The sequence below is a fragment of the Martes martes genome (assembly GCF_963455335.1).
Source record: "Martes martes genome assembly, chromosome: 5".
NCBI lineage: Eukaryota > Metazoa > Chordata > Mammalia > Carnivora > Mustelidae > Martes > Martes martes.
This window is the reverse complement of record NC_137892.1, coordinates 98,778,381-98,799,747: the sequence shown is the minus strand read 5'-3', so window position 1 is coordinate 98,799,747 and position 21,367 is coordinate 98,778,381. Positions and strand designations below refer to the sequence as shown.

Genomic DNA, 21,367 nt, shown 5'->3' with positions numbered 1-21,367 from the left:
AGTAGGCAGAGAGGCAGGCAGAGAGAGAGAGGAGGAAGCAGGCTCCCTGCCAAGCAGAGAGCCCGATGCGGGACTCGATCCCAGGACCCTGAGATCATGACCTGAGCCAAAGGCAGAGGCTTAACCCACTGAGCCACCCAGGTGCCCCGGAACTCTGCTACTCTTAACATGAAGTCCTAGTCTTGGTCCTCAGCATTCCCTGTCTTCCTACTGCAGAACTGAGAGCCTCTTTCAAGGCTACCAAAAAGGCCTGTAGAGCTTTCACACTTAGCTTTTAACTGTCAATTATCTTTGTCCTTATTTATTTATTTATTTATTTATTCTGGAGCATCAGTGGGGCTTTGCAATTGTCACTTTTATTAGCACAGATTTTCACATCCACATATGGAAGAACTTGCAATGGAGTGATAGATGCAAAAATATCATTTTGGGTCTGATGGGTTCAGACAATAAGAGTTTTTAATGGAATGTCTCAGAGTTTGAAGAGAAACCAGAAAACAGACTATTTTTAGTAGTTTGGGTACAAGTGAACAATAAAGACCAAATGGAGGTCTTAGCATTACTTGAAAGCAGTGGTTCTCAACTTGGAGCAAATTTGCCCCCTGGGGATGTTTGGCAATGTCTGGAAACATTTTTGATTGTGAAGACTAGGGAGGAGCCTGTACTATTGGTATCTACCGGATAGAGGCCAGGGGTGCTGCTAAACATCATACAAATACACAAGATAGCACCCCCTAACCCACCCATGAAAAAGTAGCCTGCTTTCCAAATGTCAACAATGACAGCTGAGAAACCCCGATTTAAAGTTCTTACATTTCAATAAGAGGAACACCCCCCCCTCCCCCCAGTTCCTCAAATGTGTTTGGACTCATGAGCCTGTCTTGACCCAGGACCTGATGTTAGGGAAACTTCTTTCATAGCGTATGTTTCTCTAATTCCCGTTAATTTTATATAGTGCTTTACAGTGTTCATAAGGCAGGGGATTACTTTATTTGAAGGTGATCCTTCTTACTCGCTTAAAAACAGAAATGCTCAGTTTGAATATAAAGTCCCAATTTTCCTCAAGACTTTGCTCATAAACCTTTTTATCTTTTGCAATTCCCAATCCAAATTCTCCCTGAAATTGGGATGAGATAAAGGGAGGCCAAGACCTCAAATTCATTACTAGAGATATTGTGTTCCATGGGACTGAAAAAATATGAAATCCTGAGCCTCGGATGACCCTTCTAAGGAAACATTAAATTCTGCTGCTTTTCTTAGGATCTGTACCAGTCTGACCTATTGGTTTTGACATTACTGCTGCCACCCTGCCTCTGCACAAGGCCAACAAGTAACGCGTCCCGGCAGATAAAGCTGGGCAGCCCTCGGTCCCCAGACAGAACGTAACTCCCCGCGAACAGCCTTGTTCGATGGTGGGCGGAGCGCGGGGGAATTGGGGGCCACACACCTCCCCTGCGCACTAGACGCGCACGGTGGCCGCCTAGCCAGGTCCAGGTTGGAGGGGGCGGTCCCGGCGGCGAGCGCAGGCGCTGGCTGGCGCGCCCTCCGGCCCCACCGCCCGGTTCTCTGCCGCGGTCCGCCCTCTGCGGGGCGGGGGAAGGCGCGCGAGCCGCGGCCGCCAGTGCCCGCCCCTTCGCCTTCCCGAGCGGGAGGGCGGCGCGGGGAGGCGGGGCCGCGGCGGCCGGCCCTGTCTGCGCCTTGCTGGCCTCGGAGCTGGCAGACGCTCGGGGGAACATGGCGGCGGCGGGGCTGGCTGTCCCGGCGCTCCCCAACAGCGGCGGCGCGGGGGCGCCGTCGGGCACGGTCCCCGTGCTCTTTTGCTTCTCGGTCTTTGCGCGGCCCTCGTCCGTGCCGCACGGCGCGGGCTACGAGCTGCTCATCCAGAAGTTCCTCAGCCTGTACGGCGACCAGATCGACATGCACCGCAAATTCGTGGTGCAGCTCTTCGCGGAGGAGTGGGGCCAGTACGTGGACCTGCCGAAGGGCTTCGCGGTGAGCGAGCGCTGCAAGGTCCGCCTCGTGCCGCTTCAGATCCAGGTGGGTCCCGCGGGAGGGCCGCGCGCCCAGCCACTGTTGCCGGTCCCCGCGCGTCTCTGTCTCCGCCCCCGCCGCGCTCCTCAGGTGCCCCGCGCCGCGCTGGCGCCGGGCCCTGCGCGCCTCGCTGGCTCGGGAGGGCTGCGCCGCGAGCGCAGTCCTCGGGGACGGCTCAGAGAATGGGCCAGTCGGAAGGTGACGGTCACCAGCTGTCCTCGCCCGAAGCGGGGGCGTGGGCCTCCCGGCGCGTCCGGGCACGCGAGAACGCCCCCACGTGTGTGGTCCTCGACCGGCCGCATCCGCTTTGTGTGCCAGGAGCAAGTCCAGCCGCCTGCGTAACCGAAGGGCTGTGCGGTACTCGCTGTGGTTTTCTGTGCGAGTGCTGCCGAATGGGGGTGAAGAGTTGTTGAGGGTATTGGCCTTAGGGTTTGTTACCCGGAGTTTTGTTTACCACTTGCGGAAACACAAACTTCAGGAGTCAGGCCTTTCCCCCGCTCCTCTCTCCAGTTTGTAGTTCCTGGAGCTTAAGCCTCCGTTAACCTTAAGTGAAATAACCTTTTGCGTAGCCTCATCGTGGTAACCGGTTACTGGATCTCTTAATTATATATGCATCGCCTACCTTCAAAAAGTCATTTGACGCCAGGACTGTAATACCTTGTTAATCACCCAACTTTCCCTCCACCAGGATTTCCCGATGGTGCTGGCTGAGAAAGTTATTGCACCTGAGGATGATTTTATAGCTTTTAAATATATATAGATATATATTTTTAAAAATCATGCACTAATAACTATGCGGGCCTGTCTCTTGTTCTTTTTACGCTCAGAGGATTCACTGGAGGATTTTTATTTTTGGAAAGAGAGAACATAAGATATATTTTAGGTGCTACACTATCAACAATTTTTCTTTTGTTGAGAAACTGATAAGCCATTTCTTCAGAAGACCAAACTGAAATGTGGGAATCAGGCTTAGAAGGCGTTTTAATATTCAAGTGTCATATTCTTTTTCTTTTTTTTTTTTTTTTTACTTGTCATATTCTTAAGATTATTCTCTAGATTTTTCTTCCCCCCAGCTGTAGTCAGTAGCTACAGAATTGGTTTTGTTTCTTATCACCACAGCACCCATGCCAGCCCCAGCACTCCTGCAAGAAGCTTCCAAAGCAGATACTTTTACCTGGATAAATTTCCTGTGTTCAAAGGACAAAGGCTGTGAGGATCCACCGTTTAGCCCTGTGGGGATTCTAAAGGGATGATCTCTGATACCCCAGAATTTGCCCTGTTGTCCATACGGAGAATTGTGAGAATGGTGGTTGGTAGGTGTTTACTACAACTCCCTCCACCCCCACCCCCCCATTTTTATGTCTTCAAGAGTTTTCGTGGCTGACACCTCTCTGCAGTCTTCCTTGTTCTTGTATTTAGGTTATTGTTGCCAAAATACCCAAGAAGTTGGATGCACCTTTGACAAATCCATTAATAAAGGCCAGAATCCAAATTCTAACTGAGGAGGTCTGCAGCTGACCTGAGGATGCAGACTTCTTTGTGATGCATTTTCTGTAGTGGTTGGGAGGGAGGGTGGGCTATACCTAATAAGATATTATACCAAACTAGTGACCCCCCCACTCCACATCTCTAAGTCTATTCCCCTCCCCTGCAAGATAAGACTGACTTATTTTGAAAAATTCAAGGCCCATGTCTGCCAACTGTTTTTAATGAAACGTTCTGGAAATTAGTAATGTATATGTGTATACCTGAAATGTCCTGTACATTCTCAAAAGCCATTTTATAATTCAGGTAACTTGTGGCTTTTGAGATATTTTGCTTGGTATAGGAGATAACATTTTTTTGGTGGTGATGTTTAAAATAATAATTATAATAGCACAACTCTGTTCAGTCTTTTTAAAGATATTATTTATATCTCATTAAGTAGCCCAAGAGTTCTTAAAAGTCTGTTACATAATGCCTTAAATATTTTAAAGTTTTTAACAGTATTTTTCTTAATGCTGTCTCGTTTTAGTAATAATACATTGACTTCTTCAGCCCGGTGCCTCCTCCAGCCATAAAATAAATGTGGAAGTCTACATACATTCCATATATACCCATAAAGCTATTCTGATACCTATTTATATGTATATGAGTATATGTCTCTAATATAGACATATGTGTACTTATTGTATATATACTTAGAAGTGAAAGGGAAGATAGTTCTTTTCATGAACAATTTATTACATGTTTTTGGAACCTAGCTGTGTAATCCTACAGACACGGACATTTTATAGCTAACTGAGACCGTAGAGTTCATCACACAAACATTTGAGTGGCAGCTTTAAGTGCCTGGCACAGTGAATTCAAACATGGATAAGACCCCATTCTTGTTCCTCACCTGATAACCTCTCATTTTGCAAAATAGCAGAAAATGGAAGAAATTGCTCAAGGTTCTCTGGTAATGGTGGAGCCATCAAAGCTTGTGAAGGCCCTCCCTGGTGGCTGACCATAGCATTCATCTTCTCTTCTCATGCTTAATGAAAATATCAAGCAGAATAGAGAACAGGCCACAAACTTTAGCTTGTGATATCATTTGTTTTGCTGGTGTTCATTGTTCTTTGGAATCAGTGCCTATCACTTAAGAAGACTCAGGATGGCCCTTCAGTGAGGCCATGCTCCTGGGGCCTGATGGTCCCTTTCTCCCAGCAGCAGGGACAGAGAGCATAAGTTTGGCCATATGTCGTCCTCTGCTTAAATAATGTAACTTGTTATTTGCTTGAACTAGACCTTAGAGCCTCTAGGGCCCTGGCTCACATACTTATATTCTAGAATATATTCTTAATTTACATAGGGGAGTGGCTTTGCTTTCACGCTTGTTCTGACTGCTGCTGCCATGACCTTGTAACACACAGTGGTTGCCTGTGCCGTATTGTGTGCACCTGTAGTGGGTTAGTGGTTCTGTGGGGACTGATCTTTGAGATCCCCATTGTGAATATTGGACTTTTGAGTGTCTTCTTCTCTGAAATCATCTCACAGGGACCGAGTGTCTGCTGACAGCTCAGGTAGCTGAAGACAGCTCATGTTTCAAGCAAGGTTTATGTGTCTTCTGCTTTGTCAGAATGCTTGAAGTCCGAGGCATTTTGAGACACAAAGGAAGAGATGTAAATGAGAGGATTGAACAGTGGGAATTTAGGTCATTTTTATGACTTCCAAGTTTTAATTTTTCCTAAGGTATTTCCCAAGTTTTTACTAATGGAAACATTCAATCCTGGAAACTCCTGTACATTTGATATCCTACCACCTCCAGTGTATTTTCCAGCTTGTCACCATGGAAGGCAGAGCCCAGACAGAAGAGAGGAAGAAGTGGACATGACGAGGAGGATGCCAGTGAGGCCATTTTCCCTTTGTATGTGGGAGGGAAGGCTCTGGCAGCTTTGTGTGGGTGGGAGATAAGGGCTTCCCTGGGAAGGTTATTTTGACCTTTCCTGAGATGGTTAATTGGGAAGGTATTTGGCTCCAGAGCACCTTCACTTTCGTAGAGGTTTATTACTACTGTTAATATTCTATTATTATTTTTAACAGAGGGCATGGCATTTATTAGCCAGAAGAGACCCCAGAGAGTTCATGGTGGGAAGGGAGAGAAGACCTGGTTTGGGAAGATGAAGGAAAGGAATCTGTTTCCCCTTGGGCTTGCTAGTTTGAAGGTGGTGATTTTTGATTATGAAACCTTTACTGTGGGAGCATGTAGGAGGAGCAGATAGATAATAGTGCTCAGAAACAGAATAGAGAAGCAGGTGGGACAGATCTCTGTGAGGTGAGTAGTGTCAGGGCACTGAGAGGGAACAGCTGGAATGTGAGGGATGTGGTTTGTCTCTCCCCCATTGGTTTGATGGGAGAGAGAGAGAGAGAATGTGTGTGTGTGTGTGTGTGTGTCACTTAAAAAAAAAATTTAACATTTTGTATTACTGCCCCAAGCATTGCATACTTTTTTCCCCTTAGTGGAGGCTACCTGTAAATAAGCAGTGTTTGAGAGTAGGGACTATGAATTTATTATTTATTTGTTATTGTTTGATTATATGAAGCCCATTTAATCCTTGAAGTAGCCCTCTGAGGTAGATACTGTTTTGTTGCTTTGTTACAGATTAAGACACTGCTGTTTGAAAATGTAAATGATTTGTCTGATTTCATGTAATTGAATTTAGGGAAATTGAGATCTGGTCTCAGATTCTATTGCCCACAGCTCTGCTACCCCAGGGGAGCAAGGCCTTGCTGTAGCTGTGGTAATCACATTTCCTTGCAAACATTTCTGAGAGGAAATACTGATACCCGACCATCCCTTCGGGACTCTCTCCCAAGTACATCATGCCTATCTTGTGACTCTCATAGACTGCCTCGGTTTTGAACACATCCCATTTACAATTCCAAACTTTAATAATTCCTAAAGACACACAGTTTACTCACGGTAGTAGTTCTCACTAGAAGGCTGTTAAAACAAAGTACCACACACTGAGTGGCTTATACAACAGAAGCCTACTTCCGCCCAGTTCTGGAGGCTAGCATTCAGGGTCAACTCCTGAGGACTGTGAGAGAGGATGTGTTCCATGCTTCTTTCCTGGCTCTTGGTTTTCTGGCCATCTTTGGCATTGCATGGTGTATAGACCCATCACCTTCATTGCTGCCTTCATGTTCCCAAGGCCTTCTCTGTCCAGATTGCCTCTTTTTATAAGGATGCTAGTCATGTTGGTGTCGGCCTTCACCCTGCTCCAGTGTGACCTCATCTTGACTAATTACTTTTCAATGATTCTATTTCCAAATAAGGTCACTTTCTGAGGTCCTGGGGGTTAGGAATTCAACATACGAATTTTGGGGGACACAATTCAACATAAAACACTCAACGTGAATTGGTTTTGTAGAAACACAGACCTGAGGCACAGAGAGAGCATCCCTGAGCAAGGCCAGCCTCCGTGTATGTGCCTGTCCTGAGTAACTGGGGGCATTTAGCCAAGGAAGCACAGGTTTCTTGCGGATGGACAGCTGCTGTTAGAAAATGGTCAGAACACAGGTGGTAATGAAGAGGGGCATATACTGTCATGATAACATAATAATGTAATAATGGGACTTGGGGATGAAAAGTCTTTTAACTGTTAAATCTGGTTAGAGTCCAGCTGTGACATTTCTTAAGAAAGTGGACAAAAATTTATACTTGAAATTGATCTCTGAAGGGTGCTACAGGTTCTGACCAGTTTTTTGTATTTGAATGTTTATTGAGATATGTGTTATCTATGTATGTGCATGTATAGAGATGTTTGCAGATATATAGATAAATGAAGGTGTGTATGTTCGCACACACACATTTTTTATATGTGATTTTTTTCATGGTTCTTGAATATGCAATGATTTGTAATTGCTGTGTTTTAACTTGTGACAGCATTTGACCCAGTGTACTTTTAATTTGCTGTCTTGCAGTTGCAGCGTATGTCTGAGCAGCATTTTTAGTTATCTTCGAGGTTTTGCTTTAAGAGAAATTCATGAGTCAAGTTAAGAAGTCCCTGGGTTTTCGAGTCAGTGTGTAATTGAATAGCAACTTATTGAATTCATGTGAATTTGGGGGATGGATTGGTGGGACATGGTTCGAGTTTCTGAGGGTAGTTTTGTTTTGTTTTTTCTCCATTTTATTGTAGCCTCAAAGCCTTCTTTCTGGCTTATCAAAAGTAGCAATTTTTTTTCCCCAACTACCATAGCGTAGGGATACCTCTTTGTTGTTGTTGTTGTTTTGTTGTTGTTGTTGTTGTTTTTAAATAAGCTTTTAGTTTTAGCACAGTGTTAGAGCATAGTTGCAGAGATAGCCTGGAGAGTTCCTGGATACTTGTACCTAGTTTCCCCCCTGACTGTCGACTTACATTGCTGGGCACAATGCTTGTCACAGCTAAGGAACCAGCACTGGTACATTCGAATCTCTTGAGTTCTACACTTTATTCACGTTTCACTAGCTTTTCCCGAATGCCATTTTTCTCTTCCACAGTCCATTCCTGGATACTAATTATGTTTGGTTGTCATGTCTTCCTAGGCTCCCTTGGGTTTTCAGACTTGTTTTATCTGTATTGTATTGTATAGTTTTTGATGACATTGACAGTTTTGCGGAGTACTGGTCAGATATTTTGGTAGAATGTATCTCAGTTTAGTTTATCTGATGTTTTTTGCACGCTTCAAATGGGGCTGTGGGATTTTGAGAGGCAGATGGTGAAGGTTGTTCTTATCACGTTTTTTCAAGTCGATATACTAGCGATGTGGCATGACTGATTCTCTCAGTTTTGATCACCTGGCTGAGGCAGTGTCTGCAGATTTTTTCCATTGTAAATAGTCATCCTGTTGCCTCCTCTATATTCTACTTTGAGGAAGCAAGTCATTTTATACAGTCCACATCCAAGAGGGATATCAGGAGTTAAACTCTGACTTACTGAGAGGAGGCTGTCTGGGCATTTTTGATTCACTAAATTATAGCCAGTCATCTCTGCACAAGAACATGCCTTGTCACATTATCTCTGTCATTTCTCTGTTTGCTGAAGGTTAATAGATGAGTTCCTATACTAGGAGGGTTTTGCAAGGTGGTGAGGATTTTGTGGCTGCATTTTTGACATCCTCAGTCTGTGTCTACTATGACATATATCTGATGTGTCCCCCTGCCCAGAATAGGAGACCTCACAGCTGAAAGGAGATAGGAACAGAAATACCAGGAGACCACAACTCTGAATATTTAGGGTTTCTGGATAGGTAAGGCTTTATTCCTTTATGTATCCCAATACATTTGGCCATTTTAATATCATAGTCCTGAAGTATTATATAATTTAACATTTTCTTAGTTGAGTGTGCTAAAATGATGTCCCAATTTATGTTATTATATACATACTGTTCCACTAGAAGTCTAGATGTGGAACTAGTTGAGTTTTGATCTGCTTTTAGTGTACTTTGAATTTTTTTTCTGTCACCTATCATTTCTTGCTGATACCGGTTTGCGTGTCTCTAGCTGCTTACTTTCTGATTTGCTGTTCATAACCTTCTGTGAGTTTAGGGTCAGGAGGACTAAACTTGTTGGGAATGTGTACAGAGTTCGTCCGTTACCTGAGGTGAGATCTGCGAGCTAGAGATAGAGCGGCTATGAGCTCTGCGTATGATAATGCTTGGCCATCTGGCACACTTAGTTTGGCTTACTTTGCTTGCTTACTTCTTTCACTGCCGTGGAATGACGAGAATGACTGAGTTGCATTGCTGTAATTTGAAACAGACCAGTTGCAGGTAAACTGCATTCTGTCATGTGCCCTAAACATATTGTGGGTGTCTAGGGATCCACTTAGACTTTGAGCCCTTTGATCCAGAATTTAATTTTTACTGAGAATTTAAAATACGTATTCATAAATAGTGATTGGTTTTAAAAATTGTGTCCTGGGTACTTATATATATGTCACACTCCCTGCTTTGGAAAATGATACTTGCATTAAAAATTTAAGGGAGCGAACAGTTAAAGATAGAATATATAATTTAAGATGCTTGAATATTTATTTTGATCATCCTTTATTGGCAAAGTAGGAAAACCTTTTACATAGTGTTAGCATTACAGATGGCACTCCCATTCTGCCATGAATTTGGTCTGTAGAGGGAGATGGGTGCCAGAGTTCCTCAGACCAGCACATAGATAAGGAAGTATAAACTCACTGGAAGGATAAGAGATTCCTTTTAATGATGCACCTAATTCCTGTAGTAAGTGTTTCCTGGGAGTGTGTAGGGCCAGGCTGGTGGGGAAGCCACCACCATGTAATTGGGACACAGTGTTTTCTCTAGAAAATTATTAACAGACATTATCCATGGGTGGTTTTTGGGCAAAATGGGAAAATTGAGGGGAGATCTAAGGGCTGGCTAGTAAGAGGAGGGGCATGGGTTCATCCAGGACCAGATTGCGTCCTCTGCAGTGCTTTCTGAAATTTGAGAAGGCAGGAAGAACAGCATCATGGACCTTGAAGAATGCATGAGTGACATGAAATTCTTAACATTCACCAGCGGTTTTCCACTTTTTTGTAGACTCCTCTTGGGCCCACGTTGTTACTGTAGACCAACTATGGCAATTAACGTCAAGCTGGATAATCTAATACCTGTTTTTAACCTTAATTCATTAATTTCCTGATGGTGATGAATTTGTTGACGAATGCAGGTGTCCAATTTATGTCTGTCCATTGAACAGTGGTGATGTGCTTGGCATTATTTCATTGCATTTCTTTTTTTGAACTCTGAGAAGTTATTCCTGAGAACAGCATCTTAATATTTCTGTCTTGATGACAGCGGCAGTTCTGAATTTGTTCTGATTTTTTAGTTTTATGTTCCATAGTCTCTGCTACAGATTATTTTCAGGGTTACTTTTTGTACTTAGAAGCAATGCCATCATCAAACTTAAGTTGTTTACCATCATAACATTTTTTTTCTAACAGTAAAAGCGATGTGTACTTTTAAATAACGTTTGGGAAGGGTTTTTAAATAGCATTTGGAGAAGGTAAGAAAAGTATAAAGAAAAAATATTACTGACACCCATAACTGTGTAACTACTTGTTAATATTTACATGTATTTGCTTCTACATTCTATTTATATTTTTACATGATTGAAATACTGCTGAACTTCAGTGCTCTCTTTTTATTTATTTACTTATTTATTTTTAAAAGATTTTATTCATTTATTTGACAGAGAGAGAGACAGCGAGAGAGGGAACACAAGCATCTGGAGAGGGAGAGAAAGAAGCAGGCTTCCCGCCAAACAAGGAGCCCAATGCAGGGCTGTATCCTAGGACCCTGGGATCATGATATGAATCAAAGTCAGACACTTAACGACTGAGCACCCAGGCGCCCCTGTGCTCTCTTTTTAAAATTAATATTAGATCATGAGCATTTCTTCATAGATGGTTCAAATATTTTTAAAAACTTATTTGCATATGTTATTTTAGTTCTCTAAAAAATATTTTCTCATGGGAGTGTGTTAAACGTTGTGAAGTCTTTTCTGTATCGTTGGTCCTTGGTTTTCTCATTTTCATTATTAAAAACAATTCAGTCAACATCCTTGTGGATAATTTTTTTTTTCAATAATTCAGATCACTTCTTTTGGATAATAGTTGCAGAAATTGACTTACTAGGTCAAACAGTAGGAACACTTTTCTCCTTTATTGACCTCCACTGAAAATAAATGTCTTTGTATAATGAGTGCTAAATCATTCTTTTTTCTTCTTTCCTCAGCTCACCACCCTGGGAAATCTTACACCTTCAAGCACTGTGTTTTTCTGCTGTGATATGCAGGAGCGATTTAGACCAGCCATCAAATATTTTGGGGATATTATTAGCGTGGGACAAAGATTGGTATGTTTGCTTGTTTATTTTTTCCAATTCCCTGAAGCATGGTATACATTTATATGGTTACAAAATACATAAATTGCTAATTATCCTTGTTTTCTGTTTGTTTTTTCCAGTTACAAGGGGCCCGAATGTTAGGAATTCCAGTTATTGTAACAGAACAGTACCCTAAAGGTCTTGGAAGCACCGTTCAAGAAATTGACCTAACAGGTGTAAAACTGGTCCTTCCAAAGACCAGGTTTTCAATGGTAATACCAGAAGTAGAAGCAGCATTAGCCGAGATTCCTGGAGTCAGGAGTGTTGTATTATTTGGAGTAGAAGTAAGTACATTTTGTTATGTTTGGGGTACAGTGTCATTTGTAGAAAAACTGCAGTGCGATTTTATGTGTAGGCTAGGTGGTAGGTGATAGTAATGATGAGAAACATCCACCACCCTTCACTGAGTGTGGACTCTTTGCATGGCAGTGATCTGTAGCTCTTCAGTCATTCAACACTCCCAGTGACTTTCTGAGCCAATGAAGTACTTTGGGTCTCCCCCTATTACAGATGAGGAAACTAAAACACACATTCTTTGTAACTTGCTTGGAGCAGGTAGCTGGTTAAGGGATGCATATCACAGCAGAAAAACACAGTGCCCCAAAAGTAGTAGTTAAAAGCAGAGGCACAAGAATCGATCAGCCTACATTCAGAGGCGTTATTTTTGTTTATGTGTTATAGCATTTCACCTTGGTCATATTTTTGCTGTAGAAAAACCTCAGAAGTTATGTAGTTCTTGTCCTTCCTACTTGAATCACTTACGTACCTTTTTGAAGGAAAAAAAATACTCAAGGATTCTTTATGTGGATTAAAATGATTTTTTTAATCTTTTTCTTGGCATTTGTATATACAGAATATATGTATTTATTCAAAGCATTTAAACAGCTATTGAATTAAATTTTTAAATTATGGAAAAAAACCGATAAATACACTGAAATCCAAATAGTATAAATTTAATATACCTATGATGGTAGGTTTTCTACTGTAGGTTTTAAGAGTAGAAGGATGCAGCCTTAGTTTTAGGTGTGCATTAAATATTTTTGTATTTTGACTTCAATAATGATAATACAGAGGAAGCCTATTGATACAAATATGTCATGCCAAATACTTTTGCTGACTTGGGCACTTTTTTTGCTCATTCGTCATTATTATACCTCATGCCTAATCAAAATCATCTTTGAACAGTCCTCCAGTGCCAATTTTAATGGCATGCCAGTTGATAATTCTCCAAAGCTCACTCGTCACATGCACATAAGGTTGGCATCCTGGTATTATTGAAATGTGCTTTCATTGCTTATGTAACAGAGCTCTTGTCGGGCATGGTTTTGCTCTGTATTGTCTGCTAATGAATTGTTACAAGTTAGTACCTACAAAGACGGAATCTGTATGATACATCTGCTTGTGCTGTATACTGGATATTTTTTGCCTTTGTCACTTGTTATTTTTAACTTGGCCTACCTTTACTACTGGGTACCTCGTACCAACTTAGTTTTTCTACTTGTTTCTCCATGTACAGTACTGCTGACTCATTCTTTGTGTTGGGCACTCAGAGTGAGTTCAGAAATAAACCCAACCATGAGCAGTATCAAAACGGAGTGGTAGTAGTCAGCCTTAGGAAGGTCATCCAGATGACAGATGAAAATCCTTTTGAAAAAATTGTCACGGAGCTCCAAGTATATGCTCAAGGATCCTAGTGTGAGGAAGCTTGATGGAATTGTTTCTGAGTTTACAGTGAGGAAACCAAAGCCTGAGATGTTTATTTTCAAGATGACCTAGCAAGTTAGAGGCAAAGCCAGATGGAGGGCAAGGTCATGAGAACTATAGTGCTTTTTTCTGCTTTATCATGTTGTCACATGTTTGTAAAACGTGTGCCCGCATTATTACATAGGATTTTTAATGTTCCTCCTAGACTCATGTGTGCATCCAGCAGACAGCTCTGGAGCTAGTGGGCCGAGGTATTGAGGTTCATATTGTTGCTGATGCCACCTCATCGAGAAGCATGATGGACCGGATGTTTGCTCTTGAGGTAATTGTCCTCTTTGAAAATGAGTAATTTATCAATTTTTCCCGATTAATTTGAAGAATCATGAATACTTCATAGCAATGAAAAATTGACATCTTCAATTTGCGTGTCTTTTGACAACTTCAGATTCACTGACTTCTGGAGTCTTGGTGGTGTGCTGACCGACCTTTGAGGTCTTGCCACTAAATCTTGTTTTATATCTTCCATCTCCTCAGATCTAGATTTCTAGTGATACCAGAAGCTCTCATACATCTTTCCTCATGACTTTGCTATGGTTTGATGTATGAACTTGTAAGAAGCCTTCTAGTAAGCTTAATTTGCATCACTGAGAGATTTGCAAATCAGAAACAGCCCACCTAGTTTAACTCAGCCCAACCCTAGGGCATGGGGGAGCCTAAGCCTGGTTCAACCTCTGTTGGGTTTCCTCCGTCTTGAGTTTCTGGGCAATGGGAGGTGTGTCACTGCCTCTGGACACCACTCACACACAGTATTTCTTGGCTGTCTGCCCCAGAGGATCAGGGTGGACCATAGTCAGGGAATCAGAGATATTTTGTCAGTGTTGCTTAACAGTACTCTTTGTAAGCATTTTCTCTTCCAAGACTGTTGAAAGGCAAACTACCACATAATCCTTTGAAACACTCACTCCATATTGTAGATTGTTCTCTCTCTCGCATTTAATTCTAGTTCTGTAATAATTTTAGAGTCATGTCCGTGTGGATTGAGTTGCCATGTTCTTTAACTGATGATTTTTATTGAGAATGGGAAATACAGATTTTTTTTTTTTGTCGTTGTTGAGATCCTCCAGTGTTCAGGCCCAAGCTGGCCTATGAACCACTTTCTGTGTTGGATTGCAAACACAGAAAGTGTTCCCAGGAGTGTTGAGGTAGGGCAAATGAGAGAGTATAGGCAAGAAAGGAGAAAAGTCTGTGCAGAGGGCCGAGGCAGAAGCAAGTGGGGAGCTGGCAGCAGCAGCTTCTTTAAGGCCCTGGTTGGCCATCCCTTCTCTAGGAAGGATGAGGGCCAGAACTTGAAGTGTTTCCACAGAAGTGGAAAACTAAAAACATCCAAAAATAACAATCTTGCTTATAAAGAAATTGCAAGGACTTTCGTCCTCCACTCAAATAAGTTTTTGAGACGTGTCTTTATTATGGCATTTATTACAGAAAATTATGATCGTTGGCAATTCTGTCTCCTCCTAACACTGGGGATACAAACATGGTGACCCTCTTTACCATCTGACTGTCTTTGGGAAGTTGTCTCATCTCAGTGATTAGGAGTCTGGACACTGGAGGGATATTAGGGGTTTGAATGCAAGGCCTGGCGTTTTGTAAATGTGTGTCTAGGGACAAGTTATCTAGTACACGTGCCTCAGAGTTTTTTCTTTCTTTCTTCCTTTTTTTTTTTTAAGATTTTATTGGGCAGAGAGAGACAGTAAGAGAGGGAACACAAGTAGGGGGAGTGGGAGAGGAAGGGGGAGTGGGAGAGGAAGAAGCAGACTCCCTGCTGAGCAGGGAGCTCAATGCGGGTCTCTATCCCAGGACTCTGGGACCATGACCTGAGCCGAAGGCAGACACTTAATGACTGAGCTACCCAGGAGCCCCACTGCCTCAGATTTCTTACCAGGGAAGTGGATATAGTGAAAAGCCACCCCACCGGGGGATTTGGTATGGGTTAGTGAGGTAACGTGTTGACGGCACTTAGTGTGGCGTCCGATGCAGTAAACATTCAAATGTTAGCTGCTGCATTTATTTCTCTTGTGGTTATTATTTGTTGTTGTGTCCATGCGGTTAGTCTTACCCAAAATGTAGAAGCAGTAGGTCAGCTTCTCAGACCCGGCAGGAAGGAGGGAGTGTGGTTCTCTGGTGGCTTCGGGTGAGGCAGAGCAACCAGCATCTCGTGGGTTCAAGCACGGAGGTTGTAAAGTGAAAAGAAAGAATCAGGTCAGATGGCGATGGGGGAGGCGTGCCACACTGCAGATTTTTCTCTTAGTCTTAATTTTCGATGGAGGTGTTGTAGTTTGTACCTAGATTATTGGGAGAAGTGTTAGTTTTATTTCTTTTACTGTAGGACTTTGAAAGTTAAAGAGCGGTCTGGCCAGCTCGCCTTCCCTGTTCCTTTAGAACACAGCTCCTCACGGGAATTCCTGAGACTACCCACATTGCCTGTTGAGATCATTATATTAATAAGATTTATAGATACTGTTACTGAAAATTCAGGGCCTGGGTTTGTGGTATGTGCTGTCTTCAACAGAATATTTTGAGCACCAACCATTTGTCAGGCATTGTTTCTTTCAACTAATAATTGTAGAGTAAATGCAGAATAAAATAGAATGAAACCCTCTCTGGAAGTTGATACCCTTGGACTTGCGGTAGGGGTGGGGGGGTTCGTGTTGATTAGAAATTTACTGGGTATAGCCCCCTCCCCCTTTGCCTTCTCTGAAGGTCTCATGGCTTTGTGCCCTTTCATTTTGAGGTTTGTGGGTCAGAGTAACTTTTCCTTCGACCTTGCTGGACTGGTTTTGTAAGTGTAGGGGATGAACTTTGGTAGTCGATGGAGCCCTATACCTGTGTGCATTAAAGAGGTGCGGTTTGAAGTTTTTGCCTCATTTTCAGCCGGGAAAGAAAGAGAGTTTGGGAGAAGGACTGGAGGTGTCCTTATAGCGCCTGTGGGTGTGCCCAGACCTGCCTGTGTCTGCAGAAGCTCCTGCTTTTCTCTCTTTGCTCAGGCACTCGGTTTGGGGTTGGCAGGCACCGTGGGAAGGTCCAGGAATCGGTTCTGAAAACTTTGCATGTTGCCGAGCCACGTCTTCTGCCTACACAGGTTCTTTGCTTGATTTGGGGGCGGGGGGGCGGGGGTTGATTTTTTTTTTTTTAATCCAGTCAGCCTTGGCCATATCTCCGTTTTGAAGCCATGGTTGGCGTCAGTTGACTAAGATGTGTTTCTGTGCCTCGAGCATCCCAGCCCACCTCTGCCACAGTGACCCGACTCTCACCAGGGACTATTGACCTGCCATCAGTCCACCAGATTGTGGTCAGCAGAGCCCTAGGAAAAGCTGGTGTTTTCAGGGGTTATCTGCTTTCTTCCGTAGACCTGGGAGCAGTTCTCTATCCTTCCTGCCTCACGGAGGAACTAGAAAGATGAGTGAGAACTGACTTCTTTGGGACTTCTGCACGTCAGGCGTGTTCACAGACACTGCAAGTGTGTGATTAAGAGTCAGAGTGAATCCTTGAGAGTCCCCTCATTGAACCACAAGCTGTGAGGAAGGCCAGGCCGGGCCTCCAGCTGGTCAGGGCAGGAGCTGCTCTGGTCTTACAGTTGTCCCCTGCTCTTCTCTGGGAGGGAAGCACACAGTCCTGGAGATGTCTAAGGGTTTTGATAGGATAGTCAGAAGTGGACTAAAAGGAGGAGGACTTTAGTTTCCAGAAGTCTTCAAAAAACTCACTTTTGCGTGTTTGTCCCCAACATACAGGCTACTAGTGCACTTGGTTTTTTCTCCCTCTTTCCTATGTAATTCTGCTGTTTTTTCTTTCCTCGAGCTTGCTGGTCAGCTGCCCTGCATGCTTTTCCACACAGGCTGCTGAGGTCCACGCTGGCTTTCTGAGAAGTGGGCTGAGCTTCTCCCTTCTGCATCCTTGGGGACAAAAAGGAGGGGTTTACTCAGCCAGTGGGAAGGTTAGGCCTGCACATCTGCAAGCGTCTGAAGGCTTCACCTTCACTCCTGGAGGATGTCCTCGTTCTTGTTCTGAATCCTCCTTCATGAAGAGTCACTGACCTGGGTCTTTTCCCCTGACCTGCCTGGGAATTATGTCTCTGCCTGTCTCCTGGGTTCTTACAGCAGAGGGTTCGAGGGACAGCAGTTGGCCAGGTTTTTCCCTATGGTTTCTGATAATAGAGACGGCCAGAGAAGACAACTCTAACTCTAGAATTCTCTCTCATTCCCTTCTCTACCCCTCTCCTGCTTGTTCTCAGTTTTGTCTTCTTTGCCCTCCTCTCTCCCTCCTTCCCTTCTTGAGACTTCTGTCCTTGCTTCTTTATTATGATGCCACTGGGGCAGTTTGGCAACAGCATTCTTTGATCTGTCAGCGAAACTTTAAATTTTATGCTCTTGTTTCATGATTCTGAAGTTTATGGTGGCGGCAGTGCTGGTGGGTCTGTTATCAGCCCAGGGGCACACTCTTTTTTTTTTCCCAAGATTTCATTTATTCATTTGTTAGAGACAGTGAGAAAGGAACACAAGCAGGGGAGTGGGGGAGGGGGAAGCAGGCTTCCTGCAGAGCAGGGAGCCCGATGTGGGGCTTGATCCCAGGACTCCAGGATCATGACCTAAGCCAAAGGCAGGCACTTAAGGACTGAGCCACCCAGGTGCCACAGGGGCACATTCTTACACGTTGCACGAGGCTCTCCTACCACCAGTTCTTTCTGACTTATGGGAAGGACACACATTGCTGTATGTCATATGTTTGGAGACAGAAAAAAGAAATTAAAAGTCATTGTTTTACCCTCATAGTCTTGATGTCCCTTCTGTGCCTGGCACATATGAGTCATAACATTAGCTACATGTTTTCTTTTCCTTGTTTCTAGTGCACATTACTATTACTGAGAATAATTCTGATCAGTTTGTGGTGTGACTAGTTGGAAATCTGTCCCCATCACTTAATTGGATGGTCTGGCTAAGGACCATGGTTTTAATAGAGGACACTAATTATTGTATCCCGCCATAGCTTTTGCTATTTAATACAGTGTTCCTTGTCGTGCTCATTTCTTGATTTGCCTTTATTTTATTTTATTTTTTTTAAGCGTCTTGCTCGAACCGGGATCATAGTGACTACGAGTGAAGCTGTTCTGCTACAGCTGGTGGCAGATAAAGACCATCCAAAATTCAAGGAAATTCAGAATTTAATTAAGGCGAGTGCTCCAGAGTCAGGCCTGCTTTCCAAAGTATAAGGACATTTGAAGGTCTGGTATGCTGCTCACCATCAGGTGACAGGACTGTAAGCCTGGACAAGCTCTTGTCTCTACTAGAATTAAAATGTTAAAGTCAAAACTTGGCTCCTTTTTTGCGCCTCTTAGTCAGACATAACCAGTTAGACCATTTGGGTACCAACGTTTAGTTACAAATGTCAAAGGCTTCAGGTGCTGCCTACCTTCTTCTTCTTCTTCTTCTTTTCTTTTTTGGGTTAATGTGCTTTTATTTATTAAAATAATTATAATGAAGGTGCCTGTTTTGTGTATATTGTGTCCACTGGTCATTATTTTTTTAACATGAATATTCTTGTGACATTTTCTCAAATTGTGCACTGTAAAGAAAAAAATGTACCAATAATGGTTTGACTTTCATAGTATTATTAAGATGTCTGTTGTAGACCAGACTCAGTGCTTTTACTTTACAGATAGATTGAAATAGGATTATTAGGTGAGAATTTCAAACAGACCTATGGATCATTCTACCCCTTTCTTTCACAATGCAGTCAACTTACTTGAGTAAGTAGCGTTGATCTAACCAAACAAATGTATATTGAATAATTATGTATCTTTCTTGATGATGCTAATTTTCTTATTCTAGTCACTATCACTCATTCTCTGTTAATATTCTCTCTTTTTTTTAGCGGTATCTTTTCCTTAAAATACTCATTGGGCCATTCTCTGTTTTAATTTTTTAAACAGAATGGTTTGCAATGTTACAAAATCAGGGGAGAACTGTTTTAGATTTTTTTACTTTGGCCGCATGCGTTTACAACAATTTTGAATATGTCTTCTGATAGGCACCAGCTTTAGCGAAGAGTCACAGGCTGGATAAAATAGGGTTTTCAAACGTCCATATTCTTGTTTGGTATTTTCTCTACCTACCCTCCAAATATTACAGTTAAGGCAAAGGCTTGAGTCATGATTTGGTGATATTAATTTTGTAGTCATTGCTACCCTTCAATAAATTTATTTTCATTAAAAACTTATCAGAGGGTTTTAAAACTTTTTTTTTATATCATGTGAAATATGAAACACTGCTGTCTTTTATATTAAAGTAATTAAAGAAAATGTATTATGTGAATGAAATTATTTTGTCCTCCACAACATGGCTCTGTGAGTACTATGCCAGGAATTCTAATATTTTTTTCCAAAGTGTAAAACTTTTGACATTCAAGAATCTATCAACCGAAGGGAATTTTTAAAGGAAAATTCTTTGCAGGTGGGGCAAATGGATTTTCCTGAAGGGCCTTGTCATTATTTAAGAGCAGTAGAAATGCTGATTTCTTTTGTCAACGGTAACAAACTGCAGCCAGCAATCTTGTGGGTGTGGTTGAGTATTCTTTCCCCCAAGGCAATTTGGGTATCAAAAATATTTTAAATCAGTTTTGAAATAGTTTTGAAGAACTTCAAACCTACTGCTCCTCAAACTTTAATATGAATGTCATTCACCTGGGCTCTCATTAAAACACTGACTCTGGTTTCGTAGGTGTGCAGGAGGGCCTGACATTTTGCATTTCTAAAAGAAAGGCCTCTGTGCACCAGGGCTGCTCAGAATGGACCACATTTTGAGTAGCAAGCATTTCAGAAACAATACCTGTTTCCTTCTGCTGCATCCACGCCCTTTGTTTCTCATGAAATACCACTGCAGTGAAGCCTTGTCAGAGCTGAAACCAATTCCCTGATCCCCAAGTTAGCTTCCTATGACTCCCATAAGAAATTAGCGCAGATTTAGTGGCTCAATACCACATTTATATAATTATTACTATATAATTATTATTACTATAATGTATTAATATAGTTTTGTAGGTTAGAAGCCTGAAATGGCTATCACTGGGCTGAAATCCCTCTTTCCCACTAGATTGTCAGTTTTTTGAAAGCAGAATCTGTGCAGTTTCTGTACTCATTCTGGAAATACATTTTGAGAACCTGCTAAGTTCTAAACATTGTGCTATGTGCTGAGAATAAAAAGATGCTTGTAGGAAACTCCTGGTCTGGTACAAAGTCAGATCTATCATAACCTCTCAGCAAGTGTAAATTGAAATAGGTTATGTCAAAAGTTCAGGAATGTCTATATTCCAGAGTTCAGAAGAATATAATTGGGAATTCTGGCTTCTTCTTTTTCACAGATCATGCAAAAGCAGGGTGACATGGCCTTGTTATTATGAGAAGACTGAATTGATTTTAATATATTAGGCTTTGAATTAGGAAGTACCTACAATTTTGTAGAACAGTGTTCTTTTAATTGATGGAAACAAAGGAGTTGAGCACTGAAGCAGAAGAGGAGTCCGGTATTGAGGGGTTCGGAACAGGATTAAGATGCTTCGTTTACTGAAATGTAAAAACATGTGCAGAACTTTAAAAGGAATGAAGGTGGAAAAAAAAAAAAAGGGAATGAAAGTGATAACTAACTCCAAGCAGGAACCAAGTACCCTGTTACTACCCTTTTTGAATACCACATTTCTCTAATCGGAATATTTTCCCTTTTGACAAGTTGATGTTTGGATAAATATGACTCGAGCTGCTTGGAACTTGAAAGATCATGATCTCAAAGGTGAGATTCAGCTCTAAAATTCTAACATGGTTTTATGTTACAGATGTGGCCAGTGAGACCCAGAGATAAATGCCTTTTCTAAACATGCCCGAATGATTAAAGGTGTAGCAGAATGAGGATAAGGTTTCTTTTTTTTTTTTAAAGATTTTATTTATTTATTCAAAAGATAGAGATCACAAGTAGATGGAGAGGCAGGCAGAGAGAGAGAGGAGGAAGCAGGCTCCCTGCTGAGCAGAGAGGCCGATGTGGGGCTCGATCCCAGGACCCTGAGATCATGACCTGAGCCGAAGGCAGAGGCTTTAATCCACTGAGCCACCCAGGCGCCCCGAGGATAAGGTTTCTTAACACATTATCTTGTACTTCCTGATACCAGTGGTTCATGCTGTGAAGATGAT

General features: G+C 42.4%; 1 protein-coding gene across 1 annotated transcript; it reads left to right on the top strand.

The window, feature by feature from the left end:
* Positions 1-1,649: 1,649 nt before the first annotated feature.
* Positions 1,650-19,489, top strand: ISOC1 (isochorismatase domain containing 1). Its single transcript, XM_080804409.1, has 5 exons — positions 1,650-2,037; positions 11,284-11,403; positions 11,514-11,717; positions 13,343-13,459; positions 18,254-19,489. Exons 1-5 carry the CDS (start codon positions 1,735-1,737, stop codon positions 18,398-18,400), a joined length of 891 nt encoding a protein of 296 aa, XP_080660535.1. The 5' UTR covers positions 1,650-1,734; the 3' UTR covers positions 18,401-19,489.
* Positions 19,490-21,367: the final 1,878 nt, after the last annotated feature.

Excerpts from the sequence above, each read along its gene's own strand:
- ISOC1 (XM_080804409.1), top strand. The coding sequence starts at position 1,735 with ATGGCGGCGGCGGGGCTGGCTGTCCCGGCGCTCCCCAACAGCGGCGGC. Across the intron at positions 2,038-11,283 it reads TCGTGCCGCTTCAGATCCAG|CTCACCACCCTGGGAAATCT; the intron begins GTGGGTCCCGCG and ends TTCTTTCCTCAG. Across the intron at positions 13,460-18,253 it reads ACCGGATGTTTGCTCTTGAG|CGTCTTGCTCGAACCGGGAT; the intron begins GTAATTGTCCTC and ends ATTTTTTTTAAG.